At 43.1% G+C, this 16770-nt stretch overlaps 1 protein-coding gene across 1 annotated transcript in view; it reads left to right on the top strand.

Moving 5' to 3' along the window:
* Positions 1-11877: 11877 nt before the first annotated feature.
* The window catches only part of NEURL1 (neuralized E3 ubiquitin protein ligase 1), a 414759-nt gene continuing 409866 nt past the window's right edge, over positions 11878-16770 (top strand). Inside the window, exon 1 of the mRNA XM_077455266.1 lies at positions 11878-12293. Coding sequence (XP_077311392.1) covers positions 12203-12293 — 91 coding nt within the window. The 5' untranslated portion in view covers positions 11878-12202. The remainder of the gene's footprint in view (positions 12294-16770) is intronic.

Below are 16770 nucleotides of genomic sequence, written 5' to 3'. Positions count from 1 at the left end.
AAGAAGTTGTCAGAAAAAATCTGATTTCTTTTTATGAAGAGGTAAGTAAAACCTTGGACAGAGGGGTGGTGGTGGATGTGGTATACTTGAATTTTGCAAAAGCGTTCGATACAGTTCCCCACACACGGCTCATGTTTAAGGTAAAGTCTACAGGTTTGGAAATATCAGTATGTAAATGGATAGAAAATTGGCTAAAAGACAGAATTCAAAGAGTAGTGATTAATGATTCTTACTCTGAATGGTCTAAGGTTATCAGTGGTGTACCCCAAGGTTCAGTGCTGGGACCCTTACTTTTTAACATCTTTATAAATGATATTGGGTCTGGGATCAAAAGTAACATTTCTGTCTTTGCAGATGACACCAAGATATGCAGTGGAATAATGTCCTTACAGGATGTTTCCATTTTACAAGCTGACCTCAATACACTGTCTAATTGGGCGACTATGTGGCAGATGAGGTTTAATGTTGATAAATGTAAAGTTATGCACTTGGGGGCTAAGAATATGCATGCATCATACATGCTGGGGGGAGTACAACTGGGGGAATCCATAGTGGAGAAGGATCTGGGGGTTTTGGTAGATCATAAGCTCAATAATAGCATGCAATGCCAAGCTGCGGTTTCCAAAGCGAGCAAAGTCCTTTCTTGTATTAAGAGAGGTATGGACGCCAGAGAGAGAGAGAGAGATAAAATTTTGCCCCTGTTCAAATCATTAGTAAGACCTCATCTGGAATATGCAGTTCAGTTTTGGGCACCAGTTCTCAAAAAGGATATCAGGGAACTGGAGAAAGTGCAGAGAAGGGCAACCAAACTGATAAGAGGCATGGAGGAGCTCAACTATGAGGAAAGATTAGAGGAACTAAATGTATTCACTCTGGAGAAGAGGAGAATAAGGGAGGATGTGATCAACATGTTCAAATATATAAGGGGTCCATATAGTGAACTTGGTGTTGAGTTATTCTCTGTACGGTCAACAAAGAGGACAAGGGGGCACTCTTTACGTCTAGAGGAAAAGAGATTTCATCTTCAAATACGGAAAAGTTTCTTCACAGTAAGAGCTGTGAAAATGTGGAATAGACTCCCGCCAGAGGTGGTTCTGGCCAGATCAGTAGATTTCTTTAAGAAAGGCCTGGATACTTTCCTGAATGTACATAATATAACTGGGTACTAACATTTATATGTAAAGTTGATCCAGGAAAAATGCTATTGCCTCTCGGGGGATCAGGAAGGAATTTTTTTCCCCTGCTGTAGCAAATTGGAGGATGCTCTGCTGTTTTTTTTTTTGCCTTCCTCTGGATCAATTGTGGGCATAAAATTGGGTATATTGGATTGTACGATTATTTTTTATTTTATTTATTTATTTTTAAGGTTGAACTGGATGGACTTGTGTCTTTTTTCAACCTGACTAACTATGTAACTATATGTTCAGGATATCTCAGTTCTTTGTATTTCTGTCCATCCTGAAATTTACGCAGCTTTACAACACAGCACTACCCTGTAGGGGAGGAGACCTGATCTTTCTCTGAAACAGTTTCCTCATCCCAACCCTGGATAGTGAAAGAATAAGCAGCACACTGATCAACTTTTGGCACTTTCACTCTGTTCTCTCCTCCTGTCATCATTCCTCTTGTACTGCAGTGCACCTGATATACTCCATAGGATGCATTAAGGTGAAAAAACACAAACCTTTACAACCCCTTTAATAGCCATTTTAACCCCTGTGTGCCACCTGCTTTGTCAGACTATCAAGGCCAAACATTCCAGGGTATGTAAACTTTTCATCAGGGCCATTCGGGTGATTTCTGTTATCATTATGGTTTTAAAAGGAGCCAAAAAGCTATGTGATAATGAATGGCTTCATGTGATCAGTGACAGTTTTTGGCATGATTAGTCATATTTTCAATACGACTTTTCAATAAGACTTTTCAAAAACTTTTGAGCACAACTGTAAATACAATTACTTTGTGACTTCGAAATCTGCCTAGGATACAGCTTTAAGCCAAAGTTCTGTTTGAAAATGTAATAGTTGAAAATTGTAAGGTAAACTATACTTAAAAGAGATCTGATAACTGTGTCACTTCTTTTTTGTTCCAAGAGCCTTATTTGTAACATAGAAATACAATAAAATGCACAGATGATGGTATTACATGTGGATCATTAAACAGAACAACATAAAATTCCCATCTGGGAACAAATTGGTGGACAAAAAGTCATACAATCCAAGAGATAATCGTGTAAATCAGATTATACTTACAGTGCCTTGCGAAAGTTTTCGGCCCCCTTGAACTTTTCAACCTTTTGCCACATTTCAGGCTTCAAACATAAAGATATAACATTTTTATTTTTTGTGAAGAATCACCAACAAGTGGGACACAATTGTGAAGTGGAACGAAATCTATTGGATTTTTGAAACTTTTTTAACTAATAAAAAAATTAAAAGTGGGGCGTGCAAAATTATTCGGCCCCCTTGCGTTAATACTTTGTAGAGCCACCTTTTGCTGCGATTACAGCTGCAAGTCGCTTGGGGTATGTCTCTATCAGTTTTACACATCGAGAGACTGAAATTCTTGCCCATTCTTCCTTGCAAAACAGCTCGAGCTCAGTGAGGTTGAATGGAGAGCGTTTGTGAACAGCAGTTTTCAGCTCTTTCCACAGATTCTTGATTGGATTCAGGTCTGGACTTTGACTTGGCCATTCTAACACCTGGATACGTTTATTTGTGAACCATTCCTTTGTAAATTTTGCTGTATGTTTGGGATCATTGTCTTGTTGGAAGATAAATCTCCGTCCCAGTTTCAGGTCTTTTGCAGACTCCAACAGGTTTTCATCCAGAATGGTCCTGTATTTGGCTGCATCCATCTTCCCCTCAATTTTTACCATCTTCCCTGTCCCTGCTGAAGAAAAGCAGGCCCAAACCATGATGCTGCCACCACCATGTTTGACAGTGGGGATGGTGTGTTGAGGGTGATGAGCTGTGTTGCTTTTACGCCAAACATATCGTTTTGCATTGTGGGCAAAAAGTTGGATTTTGGTTTCATCTGACCAGAGCACCTTCTTCCACATGTTTGGTGTGTCTCCCAGGTGGCTTGTGGCAAACTTTAGACGAGACTTTTTATGGATATCTGTGAGAAATGGCTTTCTTCTTGCCACTCTTCCATAAAGGCCAGATTTGTGCAGTGTACGACTGATTTTTGTCCTATGGACAGACTCTCCCACTTCAGCTGTAGTTCTCTGCAGTTCATCCAGAGTGATCATGGGCCTCTTGGCTGCATCTCTGATCAGTCTTCTCCTTGTCTGAGCTGAAAGTTTAGAGGGACGGCCAGGTCTTGGTAGATTTGCAGTGGTCTGATACTCCTTCCATTTCAAAATGATTGCTTGCACAGTGCTCCTTGGGATGTTTAAAGCTTGGGAAATCTTTTTGTATCCAAATCCGGCTTTAAACTTCTCCACAACAGTATTACGGACCTGCCTGGTGTGTTCCTTGGTCTTCATGATGCTCTCTGCGCTTTCAACAGAACCCTGAGACTATCACAGAGCAGGTGCATTTATACAGAGACTTGATTACACACAGGTGGATTCTATTTATCACCATCAGTCATTTAGGACAACATTGGATCATTCAGAGATCCTCGCTGAACTTCTGGAGTGAGTTTGCTGCACTGAAAGTAAAGGGGCCGAATAATTTTGCACACACCACTTTTCAGTTTTTTATTTGCTAAAAAAGTTTAAATTATCCAATAGATTTCGTTCCACTTCACAATTGTGTCCCACTTGTTGGTGATTCTTCACAAAAAATAAAAATTGTATATTTTTATGTTTGAAGCCTGAAATGTGGCAAAAGGTTGAAAAGTTCAAGGGGGCCGAATACTTTCGCAAGGCACTTTATATAGTCATAACTGTCTATGTGCAAAAGCAAGCATCTTGAACCAAACAAGGTGATAACCTGGAAGATGGAGCTGAAGATAATATGGTGAGCATAGTGTTAATGTATTTGGTCGGCCTGACCAGCTGGATCAAATAAATCCCCATTTGGTAGAGGTTAAAAGACCTTAAAAAACAGTATGGAGGTACGACCATCTAACCAGTAGAAAATCTTTTTGGCAGAAAGTGCTGTCTGAGAATAGCCGGGGCTTTTTATGAACAGTGCCTTGAAAAAGTATTCATACCCCTTGAAATTTTCCACATTTAGTCATGTTACAACCAAAAACTTAAATGTATTTTATTGGATTTTGATGTGATAGACCAACACAAAGTGGCATATAATTCTGAAGTGGAAGGAAAATGATAAATGGTCTTCAAAATGATTTACAAATAAATATGTTAAAAGTGTGGCGTGCATTTGTATTCTGCTCCCGGAGTCAATACTTTGTAGAACCACCTTTCACAGCAAGTCTTTTTGGGGATATCTCTACCAGCTTTGCACATCTAGAGAATGACATTTTTGCCCATTCTTCTTTGCAAAATAGCTCAAGCTCTGTCAGATTGGATGGAGAGCATCTCTGAACAGTAATTCAAGTCTTACCACAGATTCACAGATTGGTAAATTGCAATATAATAAATGTTTGCTCTTGGGTTTCATATCACTTTAAATCTGCTCTATGCAAAGGGAAATCACATGTAAAGGCATGCAAACCCTGCCACTTTCCTCATTAGAACAATAGCAAGTACAGTAGCTGATCAATAATAAAAAAGTCACTCCTATACAGATGCACATAGACACAGACAAACAAAGCAGCTTTTTCTTCAGAATAACAAAAGGTAAGAATCTGCAACAAAGTTTTGTAAAATCTCTGCAATGTACATAGATCACCAAGAGGGGAACGTTTTGTTTCAACATGAGTGGAGTTGCTCTTTAATCTAAATAAACTCATTTAGAATTATTGTCCAAAAGCTTGACTGTTACATATTTCTGGTGGTAATAATTGCAATGAACAGTATACATATTGAATTGATCATATGACAAACACTTCTATCACTTAAGAGTTTGAATGAATGTGATTGTATGCTTTTTTTTATAGTTTGTAGTAAACATTTTTGCTTGTGTACGTGACTAGACAGTCATATAATGAGCTTGTTTTCCAGTAATTCACATTTGGGCTATCCTTATAAAGCCCTGTTTTATTTCTTTTTTACTGTGAATAGTCTGTTGAATTACTTTATGTAGCAGGATGTGTAAAGCACAACTCCGGGAAAAGTCCTCACTTCAAGTGGCGCTGTACCCAGACTGCAAGGGTAATTGCTTGTTTAGTGCAGGGGACAGTAAAAGCAGTTTTACTTACCTGATTCTCTGCTCTGCATTTGGCACTCCCATATGCTTTAGCAGTGAACTGTCCCTCAGCGTCCTCTTGTCCAATGCCAGGCTCTGGTTACTCTGTGGCCTCTGCATTGGTCCTGATGACATCAGAGACATTGCAGCATCAGAGGGCAGAGGAGAAAAGGCTACATGGACAAGCCTAGCAGTGCAGAGGAGGATCAGGTTAGTAAAACTGCCCTTGTGACACATACCAAAATTGCCAGACTGTCAATCTGAATATTTGATAACTAAAACATAACTTGCCAGTTACATTTTCCAAAACACTTCTGTGCCAGGTACAGTCGTTCTCAGCTCCGGGAGTCTGGTACTTGCAGTGCCCCAATCATTCTAGACCTCTTCCCTGTTCCCAAAGCTGGCTATATATGTAGTAATTAGATAGAGAGAGGACTTAAAATGGAAGTTTTAGTCAAACGCACAACATTTTAATAGCCTTGATCTTAGAACTGCCATTGTTTCATTCTTTTTCAATTTTCGATTCAATGGTTTAATAAATTGTATTATTGGGAGTTCCAAAGTGACACCAAAGGACACCAGTAGTGGTCTAGGAGATGTGTTTCACACAATAAAGATGTGCTTAATCATGTTGGCGCATGCCTTGCTTGGCATATACCAATCTTGTACATACCTTTTATGGCAGTAGGTCTTGGAGCATGCCTTACCTTGACACTTACCAACCTTGCACATACCTTTTATGGCAGGAGATTATAGCGCATGCCTTACCTTGGCATATACCAACCTTGTACATACCTTTTATAGCTGTGGATCTTGGCACTTGACTTACTTTGGCGCATACACACTTTGTATATACCTTTTATTGCAGTAGACCTTGGTGCATGCCTTACCTTGCATATACCAATCTTGTACATACCTTTTATGGCAGCAGATTATAGTGCATGCCTTTTTTTGGCACATAGTAACCTTGTACATATCTTTTTAATGCAGTAGATCTTGGTGCATCCCTTACCTTGGCACATTCCAATCTTGTACAAACCTTATATGGCAGTAGATCTTGGCGCCAGTGATTACTGAGCTACATGCACTGTATTTGTGTGTGTGTATATAATATACAGTATCTCACAAAAGTGAGTACACCCCTCATATTTTTGTAAATATTTTATTATATCTTTTCATGTGACAACACTTAAGAAATGACACTTTGCTACAATGTAAAGTAGTGTACAGATTGTATAACAGTGTAAAGTGTCTGTCACCTCAAAATAACTCAACACACAGCCATTAATGTCTAATGGCAACAAAAATGAGTACACCCCTAAGTGAAAATGTCCAAATTGGGCCCAATTAGCCATTTTCCCTCCCCGGTGTCACGTGACCCATTAGTGTTACAAGGTCTCAGGTGCAAATGGGGAGCAGGTGTGTTAAATTCGATGTTATCACTCTCATATTGGTCAACATGGCACCTCGTGGCAAAGAACTCTCTGAGGATCTGAAAAAAAGAATTGTTGCTCTACATAAATTGGCCTAGGCTATAAAAAGATTGCCAAGACCCTGAAACTGAGTTGCAGCACAGTAGCTAAGACCATGCAGCGGTTTAACAGGACATGTTCCACTTAGAACAAGCCTTGCCATGGTCGACCAAAGAAGTTGAGTGCACGTGCTTAGTGTCATATCCAGAGGTTGTCTTTGGGAAATAGATGTATGAGTGCTACCAGCATTGCTGCAGAGGTTGAAGGGGTGGGGGGTCAGCCTGTCAGTGCTCAGACCTTACACTGCACACTGAATTAAATTGGACTGCATGGCTGTCATCCCAGAAGGAAGCCTCTTCTAAAGATGATGCACAAGAAAGCCTGCAAAAAGTTTGCTGAAGACAAGCAGACTAAGGACATGGATTACTGGAACCATGTCCTGCGATCTGATGAGACCAAGATAAACTTATTTTGTTCAGATGGTGTCAAGCATGTGTGGTAGCAACCAGGTGAGGAGTACAAAGACAAGTGTGTCTTGCTCACAGTCAAGCATGGTGGTGGGAGTGCATTGGTTTGGGGCTGCATGAGTGCTGCTGGCACTGGGGAGCTACAGTTCATTGAGGGAACCATGAATGCCAACATGTACTGTGACATACTTAAGCAGAGCATGATCCCCTCCCTTCAGAGACTGGGCCACAGGGCAGTATTCCAACATAATAATGACCCCAAAACACATCTCCAAGATGACCACTGCCTTGCTAAAGAAGCTGAGGGTAAAGGTGATGGACTGGCCAAGCATGTCTCCAAACCTAAACCATATTGAGCATCTGTGGGGCATCCTCAAACGAAAGGTGGAGGAGAGCAAGGTCTTTAACATCCACCAGCTCTGTGATGTCATCATGGAGGAGCGGAAGATAACTCTAGTAACAACCTGTGAAGCTCTGGTGAACTCCATGCCTAAGAGGGTTAAGGCAGTGCTGGAAAATAATGGTGGCCACCAGGGGCGTAACTAGAGATCACAGGGCCCCATAGCAAAATGTTGTATGGGCCCCCCCCCACCAAAAAAAAATGAACTAATGCTATTAAACAACAGACTACCACACCCATGTGGCACAGTACCCAGGCAACAGCTTATATTAATTTTGAACAACAAAGTATGCAGTATACTGTATGCAGCCCCTGAAGGGAACACATTGCTGACCTCCAGGCCTTTTAACCAATTTCTGTTCTGTTATACAAAATGAAATAGTTCAACTCACCATAATGCAAAATCAGTGGGATCCCTGAGCGTGTCACTTGCCATCATCACCTGCCACCAGATGCAGATTGTAACTTGTCAAACGTTGCGGAATGTCACCTACCACATGTTGCGGATTGTCCATTTGCCACATCCCAGATTGTCACTTGCCAAGTCACCTGCCACACATTATGGATTGTCACTTGCCACATCCTGGATTGTCACTTGCCACACATTATGGATTGTCACTTGCCACGTCCTGGATTGTCACTTGCCACACATTATGGATTGTCACTTGCCACGTCCTGGATTGTCACTTGCCACGTCACTTGCCACACATTATGGATTGTCACTTGCCACGTCCTGGATTGTCACTTGCCACACATTAAGGATTGTCACTTGTCACATCACCTGCTACACATTGCGGATTGTCCACTTGCCACGTCGCCTGCCACCAGATGCAGATTGTCACTTGTCACACTTTGCAGAATGTCACCTGCCACATGTTGCGGATTGTCCACTTGCCACGTCCCGGATTGTCACTTGCCACGTTACCTGCCACACATTACGGATTGTCACTTGCCATGTCCTAGATTGTCACTTGCCACGTCTCGGGTTGTCACTTGCCACGTCACCTGCCACACATTACGGATTGTCACTTGCCATGTCACCTGCCACACATTACGGATTGTCACTTGTCACGTCACGGATTTTCACTTGCCACGTCACCTACCACATGTTACGGATTGTCACTTGCCACATCCAGGTTGTCACTTGCCACGTCACCTGCCACACATTACGGATTGTCACTTGCCACGTCCTAGATTGCCACACATTACAGATTGTCACTTACCACATCCTAGATTGTCACTTGCCACACATTATGGATTGTCACTTGCACGTCCCGGGTTGTCACTTGCCACGCCACCTGCCACACATTACGGATTGTCACTTGTCATGTCACGGATTTTCACTTGCCACGTCACCTGCCACATATTACGGATTGTCACTTGCCACATCCAGGTTGTCCCTTGCCATGTCACCTGCCACACGTTACGGATTGTCACTTGCCACGTCCCTGGTTGTCACTTGCCACGTTGCCTGCCACACATTATGGATTGTCATTTGCCATGTCATGGATTTTCACTTGCCACATCACCTGCCACATGTTACGGATTGTCACTTGCCACATCCAGGTTGTCACTTGCCATGTCACCTGCCACACGTTACGGATCGTCACTTGCCACGTCCCGGGTTGTCACTTGCCACGTCGCCTGCCACACATTATGGATTGTCACTTGCCATGTCACCTGCCACATGTTACGGATTGTCACTTGCCACGTCCCGGGTTGTCACTTGCCACGTCGCCTGCCACACATTATGGATTGTCACTTGCTCTGCCACTTTCCTGCTGTGTCACAGAGTTAGGCAGCAGATTATCAGTCAGGCAGCAGAGAGATAATGTCATCTCTCTGCTTCCTGGCTGCCTGCACAGTGAGGGGGAACTGCACTACAGGGATGAGAGGGCAGCGAGAGATGATGTCATCTCTATGCTCCCCCGCCCGTCAGCTCCCTGATTGGCCAGCCCACTCATGCCCACTCTCATCTGCCTCCCAGTCCCACTATCACCCGCGGAGCCGCTCGCGGACCACCCGCGGAGCCGCTGACTACCCGCGGACCACCCGCGGAGCCGCGGACTACCCACGGCCGCCCGCGGACCACCCGCGGACCACCCGCGGAGCCGCGGGCCGCCCGCGGACCACCCGCGGAGCCGCGGACCACCCGCGGACAGCCCGCTCTCACCCGCTATCTCCCGCGGAGCCACGGAGCCTATCCTCACCGGGCCCCACTTGACTGCGGGCCCCATAGCGCCCGCATGTGTTGCTATGGCGGTAGTTCCGCCACTGGTGGCCACAAAAATATTGACACTTTGGTCCCAATTTGGACATTTTTACTTATGGGTGTACTCACTTTTGTTGCCCACGGTTTAGACATTAACCACTTGGGTACCGCGCTATTGCAAAATGACGGCAATAGCGCGGACCCACATTTCCGGGACTACGTCTATTGACGTCATCCCGGATACGAGCGGCCTGCGCGCCCCCTGAGGGGCGCGCGCGGCGCGCTCTGTGATCGGCGAGTCCGTGAGACTCGCCTGATCACCGATCCGTGTAAGGGGTCGATCCCGACCCCTTATCACGTGATCAGCTGTCAGCCAATGACAGCTGATCATGTGATAAAACGGAGCCGGTAAATCGGCTAGTATTCCTCCTCGCGCTGACAGCGCGAGGAGAAAAAAAAAAAGCCGATCGCCGGCGGCCGTGTTCGGGACATCAGTCCCGATCACGGCCAGCAATTTAAGCGGACACCTGCCCCCTGCCAGTGCCCACCTGCCACCCGCAGTGCCATCCTGAAATAAAGTAAGTGCCCCCCTGTCAGTGCCACCCAGCAGTGCCCATAGTGCCCACAGTGCCACCCAGCAGTGCCCACAGTGCCACCCAGCAGTGCCCACAGTGCCACCCAGCAGTGCCACCCAGCAGTGCCACCCACAGTGCCACCCAAAATCTGCCTCAAAGGTGCTGCACCCCAGTGCCGCCCATCAGTGCCCAGCAGTGCCGCCCATCAGTGCCCAGCAGTGCCGCCCATCAGTGCCCAGCAGTGCCACCTATCAGAGCCACCTATCAGTGCCACCTATCAGTGCCCATCAGTCCTATCTATCTGTGGTACCTATCAGTGCCCATCCGTGCCACCCATCCGTGCCACCCATCCGTGCCATCTTATCTGTGCCCATCTTTGCCCATCAGTGCCGCCTTATCTGTGCCCATCGGTGCCGCCTTATCTGTGCCTATTAGTGCCGCCTTAACTATGCCTATCAGTGCCCACCAGTGCAGCCTATCAGTGCCCACCAATGCAGCCCATCAGTGCCCACCAATGCAGCCCATCAGTGCCCACCAATGCAGCCTATCAGTGCCGCCTAATCAGCGCACTTCAATGAAGGAGAAAAATGACCCGTTTGCAAAATTTTATAACAAACTATTAAAACATGATTTTTTTTTTTTTTTTTTTTGCATCTTTTTTTGTTTGTTTAGCAAAAAATAAAACTCCGAGCTGTAACTAAATACCACCAAAAGAAAGCTCTATTTGTGGGAAAAAAATGATAAAAATTTCATTTGGGTACAGTGTTGTATGCCCGCGCAATTGTCATTCAAAGTGCATCAGCGCTGAAAGCTGAAAATTGGTCTGGGACTGAGGGGGGTTTAAGTGCCCAGTAAGCAAGTGGTTAATGGCTGTGTGTTGAGTTATTTTGAGGGGACAGCAAATTTACACTGTTATACAAGCTGTACAATCATTACTTTACATTGTAGCAAAGTGTAATTTCTTCAGCGTTGTCAGGTGAAAAGATATAATAAAATATTCACAAAAATGTGAGGGGTGTACTCAATTCTGTGAGATACTATATATCTTCTAAAAGACCTTTGAATATTTATCGTCTTGTAATACATTTTCATGAAGTGCTGCAACCCTTGAATTTATTCTTTTATATATATATATATATATATATATATATATATATATATATATATATATATATATATATATATATATATATATATATATATATATATATATATATAATGGACAATGCATAGAAACCAAAAAGAACTGATCGGATGTCCTGGAATTTTTACTGTTTTAGATAAGATAAGTCTGGATAAGAGGAAGGCTTTTTTGCATAGGCATAGGCAAGCAGGTATTGGTGATGAGAAAAGTTTCCAGTTTACAGAAAGGGGCGGTTAGGGGCAGTGGATTGGCCAGCTGATTGTCTGCCTATTTATTCATGAGACAATGCCAGGTAGCAGGCTCAGCCTCTGATGCCTAGTGAAGCTGACAGCTCTGCTGGCTGAAGGAGCACCAGATAGCAGGCATGGAGCTGTCCCCACAGCACTTTCATATAAGAGGGAAGATCTCAGCAATAGCCTAAAGGAAAGGAGACAGAGATCCAAAGCTGGTCATAGTGGAGAAACAGTAGCAGCAACAGCAACCAAAGGTGGAGGGAGGGGAGAAGACAGTGGGGGCTGTAGTCCCTCGGTAGCAGAAAAGAATATATTAGAGGATACAAGGAGCTACAAACACAAGATTTGCACTGATCTGTTAGCAGCAGCAGCTCTGCCTCATTCTGTCTGGGCTCATTCTCTTCTTACTGGGCTACTGTGCTGCATTTGGGTGCCATGGGTAACAGTTTGTCCAGCAGCATTCCCACATTTCCCAGAGGAAGCCAGACAAGACTACACAGAGTCCATCAGCAGCACCACATCAAAGGTAGGTAGATGAACTAACCATTGTCTAATACAAGCCCCGAATCGTGCACAAGCAAGAGCCCACCCTCTCCCTGAAAAAGAACAATAGGGACCTCCAGTGCTGAAGTGCCTGGAAGTGGCAAGAGATGCTTATAACCCTACAGGTGTCCTCTCCACATCTTTGCTGGGATTATGTCATCACAGAGATGCTGCTCTTTTCTGCTCTCATTTCTGTTGCAGATATGTATTTTTTTTTACATTCATGTACAGCTCCAGGGTATACATTAATATCTTGATTACTTTATCACAAGACGTCTAGATATGGACTCAATGACTTCAGGAAATGCAGTGGTAATGCTGAGTTTTATTATGCCATGGTTATTAGCGGTTACTGTGTGTGCCACATTCTCTCAGTATATATATATATATATATATATATATATATATATATATATATATATATATATATATATATATATATATATATATATATAATCTTCCATTTTTGTCATTTGGGAACTTGAGACTCCATTTATCCTCCCTGTTTTCAGTGCTGTGCATTCTTGGGGGAAGGGTGGGGGGAATCATAGTGCTTCTGTGATTTGGCAAACTAGCAATATATTTAGTAGATACTGGATTTTTGTTCCCTTGGAACTACTGACCTTATAGTAACATGATTCACAATGTGCCACAGTCTTGCTAGTCCTTAGCTTAATGAATTAAGTTAATCATCACACACACACCTTCTTTTACTATAAATAGGATAAAGATTAACTTTAATAACATTTTAAACATTTATCAGATTTACCTGCAATTTGTTTGGCTTTTAGAGATACGATTATAAATATTCTCACTTCATATGTATATAAAAAGTGTATACTGTATGTTCGGAATGGCAAATTTTCTCACTTTTTTCAATAATGGATAAAGAATTTGCCTTCCTAGGCCTAGGTATGTACAGTATAGCTTAGTTTTAATTGTCATATGTCAAGCTTGCACAGCAAGCTAAGAAATATTGTTCCAGAAAAGCTTTTAAACGCAGTCTTCTTACCTGTTGTACACATTGAAGACGTGTGTTCCCTTTGCTGTATTTTGTCTTACATACAAGTGAGTTGTATATAATGTTTAGGAGTATTACAGGGGATGCAGTGGTATTAACGTTATAGCGCATTGAAGTGTCGTGTTTTCACTTTCACCAGATCAACAGGCACAGATCACTTATCAGTAATGTACCTCATGCCCAGATAGACACCTATATAATTTTATTTTGTTTTTCTGCAAAGACAAAGAGCCTTCCATTTATACATATTTTGTAGTGTTCTGCTGAGCAGGTGTATCAATTAGTTTAGAGTTCTATTTTTTTTACTATTCCTCTTCTGATTGTTCGAAAAGAATTGAAAGAAGTACAGTGGAACCTTGGATTACGAGCATAATCCGTTCCAGGAGAATGCTTGTAATCCAAAGCACTCGCATATCAAAGTGAGTTTCCCCATAGAAGTCAATGGAAACAAACATAATTAGTTCCGCATTGACTTTTATTACATGCAATACCGCATGTGGCCAGAGGTGGGGGTGCCAGAGAGCTTTGGAAATACTCGGGACAGCTCGGCTGAACTTGGAAAGGCTCAGAAACACTTGGGAACAAAGTGTTTCCGAGTATTTCTGAGTGCTTTTGAGTATTTCCGAATGGCTCCAAACCGTTTCGAGTGTCCCCGGTGCCCCCGCCCCTCTGGCCAAATTCGGTACTGCACACCCCATTATCTTGAATTCTGTGAAACAACACACTCACACTTAAAAAAAAAGTTGCTTGTCTTTCAAAACGCTTGTTAACCGGGCTACTCGCAAACCAAGGTTCCACTGTACCCACTTAGCTGTGCTTGGAGTCCAAAGTGAGTCAGGTGACCCTGTCTCTACCTGAAATGCATTAAGCCAGAAGCACCCTGTGAAGAAAAAATTACCTCTCTGCCCAATGGCCCGCTACACCAGTCTTCACTCTATTGTAGGGCACTGTGATAGGTGTGTGTTTGATGCTACATCCCCTGCTGTATACTGTAGTTCCATCCACTAGGGGCTAGCTGGTAGAACCACAGAATGAGAGATCGCATCAGATTTGCCCAAATTTGTTGTATATCGGAAGTAAGCTGAAAGACTCCTATGTGTTCTTCTAAAGAGCAATTCTGTTTTAAAATTTATGCAAAGCCAAAACACAAAGTAAAGATAAATCTGGGGAGATTTACCTTCACTTCCTGAACTGAAATTTCAACAGGATTTGAGAGGAAATCACTTCAGGTTGAGGGTTGTAATAGGAACAGGCGCCCCCACTGGAGAATTTTCCCTTAGCTCTTGCTTTGATGACAACATGATGTTTTGTATAAATGTTTAATTGTCACTAAAACAAATTGGGGGGGGGGGTGTAATTTTCCTCAGTGCTCTTTGGGGGTCACACAGCAAACACAACAATTCAAAGGGTATAACACGTTACTACTGTATCAAAACAAAAGAAATTTCCACATACGTTAAGATTTTTAAATTATGACAGGGTTGCTTTAAATAAACAGTGGCACCACATGGCTCAACAAACTTTGATCTGAAAATTAAGGTTGGGTAAAAATTCTCAGCTGAAATTGTGACTGCAGCCAATCAAATGCAGACACTATTCAGGTATTCTGAGAGCCATGGGAGTAACAACTTCCAGAATACAAAAGAGGGAGATTCCTCTATCCACACTGATCAGTGTAGATGAGGGGAATCTATTGATCTCTCTTGTGTGGCTCTTGTTGATGTGTATGGCTAGCCTCAGCTGTATTCATCAGCAGTCGACAATCAGGCTTGGTTTACACTGCCGCAACTTGGGATCCAACTTGTGAAGCCCCAAGTTGCATGACATGTGAAATCCCATGTTAGTCAATGAGAGCTGCCTCAATTAGCACTACTGAAGTCGCTTCGACTTTAGAAAAGATTCCTGTACTACTTCAAGGCGACTTTAATCCGACTTGTGCACATAGATTTTAATGGAAGTTGCCTCCAAGTCAGATCCTCATCTATATTGATGTGATTCGGATCTGACTTTACAGGAGGATTACCCAGGAATTCCCTGACAGTCGCTTCAAAGTTGCATCAAAGTAGCACTCAAGTCGCCAGGAAGTCACCAGGCAAAGTCACAAGATGCGTGACTTTCAGGTTGCAGTAGTGAGCCTTAGGGTTAAACTTTCAGGCTCTATCCTCCTGGGAGGCTATGGTAGATGCTGCCCTTCCTATGTAAAAACTAACATATATCAACCAGGGATGCCCCTGGAGGTTTGATAAAGTTTGGTCCCCCTGGACCTCCCATTAACTGGCCCACACAATACACAGAAGTGGGGTAGATGGTCTGGGTGTGGGGTTTGGGTTACATGTCAAGTATGCTCTTTGTTATACCTGTTCTATTATATGTGCCTGCTCTATATATGATCTTTGACAATTTCCCCTGCTTATATTGTTTCTGTGACCACTTTTGTTGGTGATGTAATGTAATGTATTTTATCTTGTGTACTTTTCTTCTGTACGGTGGTAATGTTAAATAAAGCACCCCTGTTTTTGTAAAAAAAAAAAAAAAAAAAAAAAAAATTCAGGCTCCACCTGCCATTTTACCAGACAGGTGTGAATTTGATAAGGTGGTTGTGGTGAAATAAGGTGACTGCTTAGGAATGATATCTAAAATAAGTCATTCAGATAGGTTTATGGCAAATTATATGTTTAACCACTTCCCGACCAGCGCACGACGATGTACGTAGACAGAATGGCACGGGCAGGCATATTGGCGTACATGTGCGTCCAATCTTCAATGCCGCCCTGCCATCGAGAGCGTGCCGCCGGCGGCGCGCTCCCGCGCTGGTCGGGACCCCCGTGAGTCCGGTCGCGGGACCCGCGGACTCGATCGCCGCGGGCATACCCGCAATCGTCTCACGGGACGGCTGAATGGAGGAAATGCTGTGTAAACAGCATTTCTCCATTCTGCCTAGCAACTAGTGATGCTGATCTCTGCTCCATGTGATTGGAGCAGAGATCAGTGTTCACTAAATGAAAGCCCAACCCCCCCACAGTTAGTAACACACCCCTTGGAACACTTAACCCCTACACTGCCACCCACTGGTTAACCCCTTCACTGCCAGTGTCCTTTACACAGGAATCACTGCATTTATATAGCAGTGATTACTGTATAAATGACAATGGTCCCAAAAATGTGTCAAAAATGTCCGATGGGTCCCCCACAATGTCGCAGTCACAATAAAAATCGCTGATCGCCGCCATTACTAGTAAAAAAAAATAATAAAAAATTATTTAAAAAATGCTATAAAACTCTCCCTATTTTGTAAACGCTATAACTTTTGCGTAAACCAATCAATAATCACTTATTGCGATTTTTTTTACCAAAAATATGTAGAAGAATACGTATCGGCCTAAACTGAGGGAAAAAATGTTTTTTTATATATTTTTGGGGGATATTTATATTAACAAAA

This window comes from Lithobates pipiens, unplaced genomic scaffold (assembly GCF_037356315.1).
Source record: "Lithobates pipiens isolate NorthernLeopardFrog02 unplaced genomic scaffold, aLitPip1_a1.2 Scaffold_25, whole genome shotgun sequence".
Classification (NCBI taxonomy): domain Eukaryota; kingdom Metazoa; phylum Chordata; class Amphibia; order Anura; family Ranidae; genus Lithobates; species Lithobates pipiens.
The sequence above is the reverse complement of the archived record's forward strand: the minus strand, read 5'-3'. Positions and strand labels throughout refer to the sequence as shown.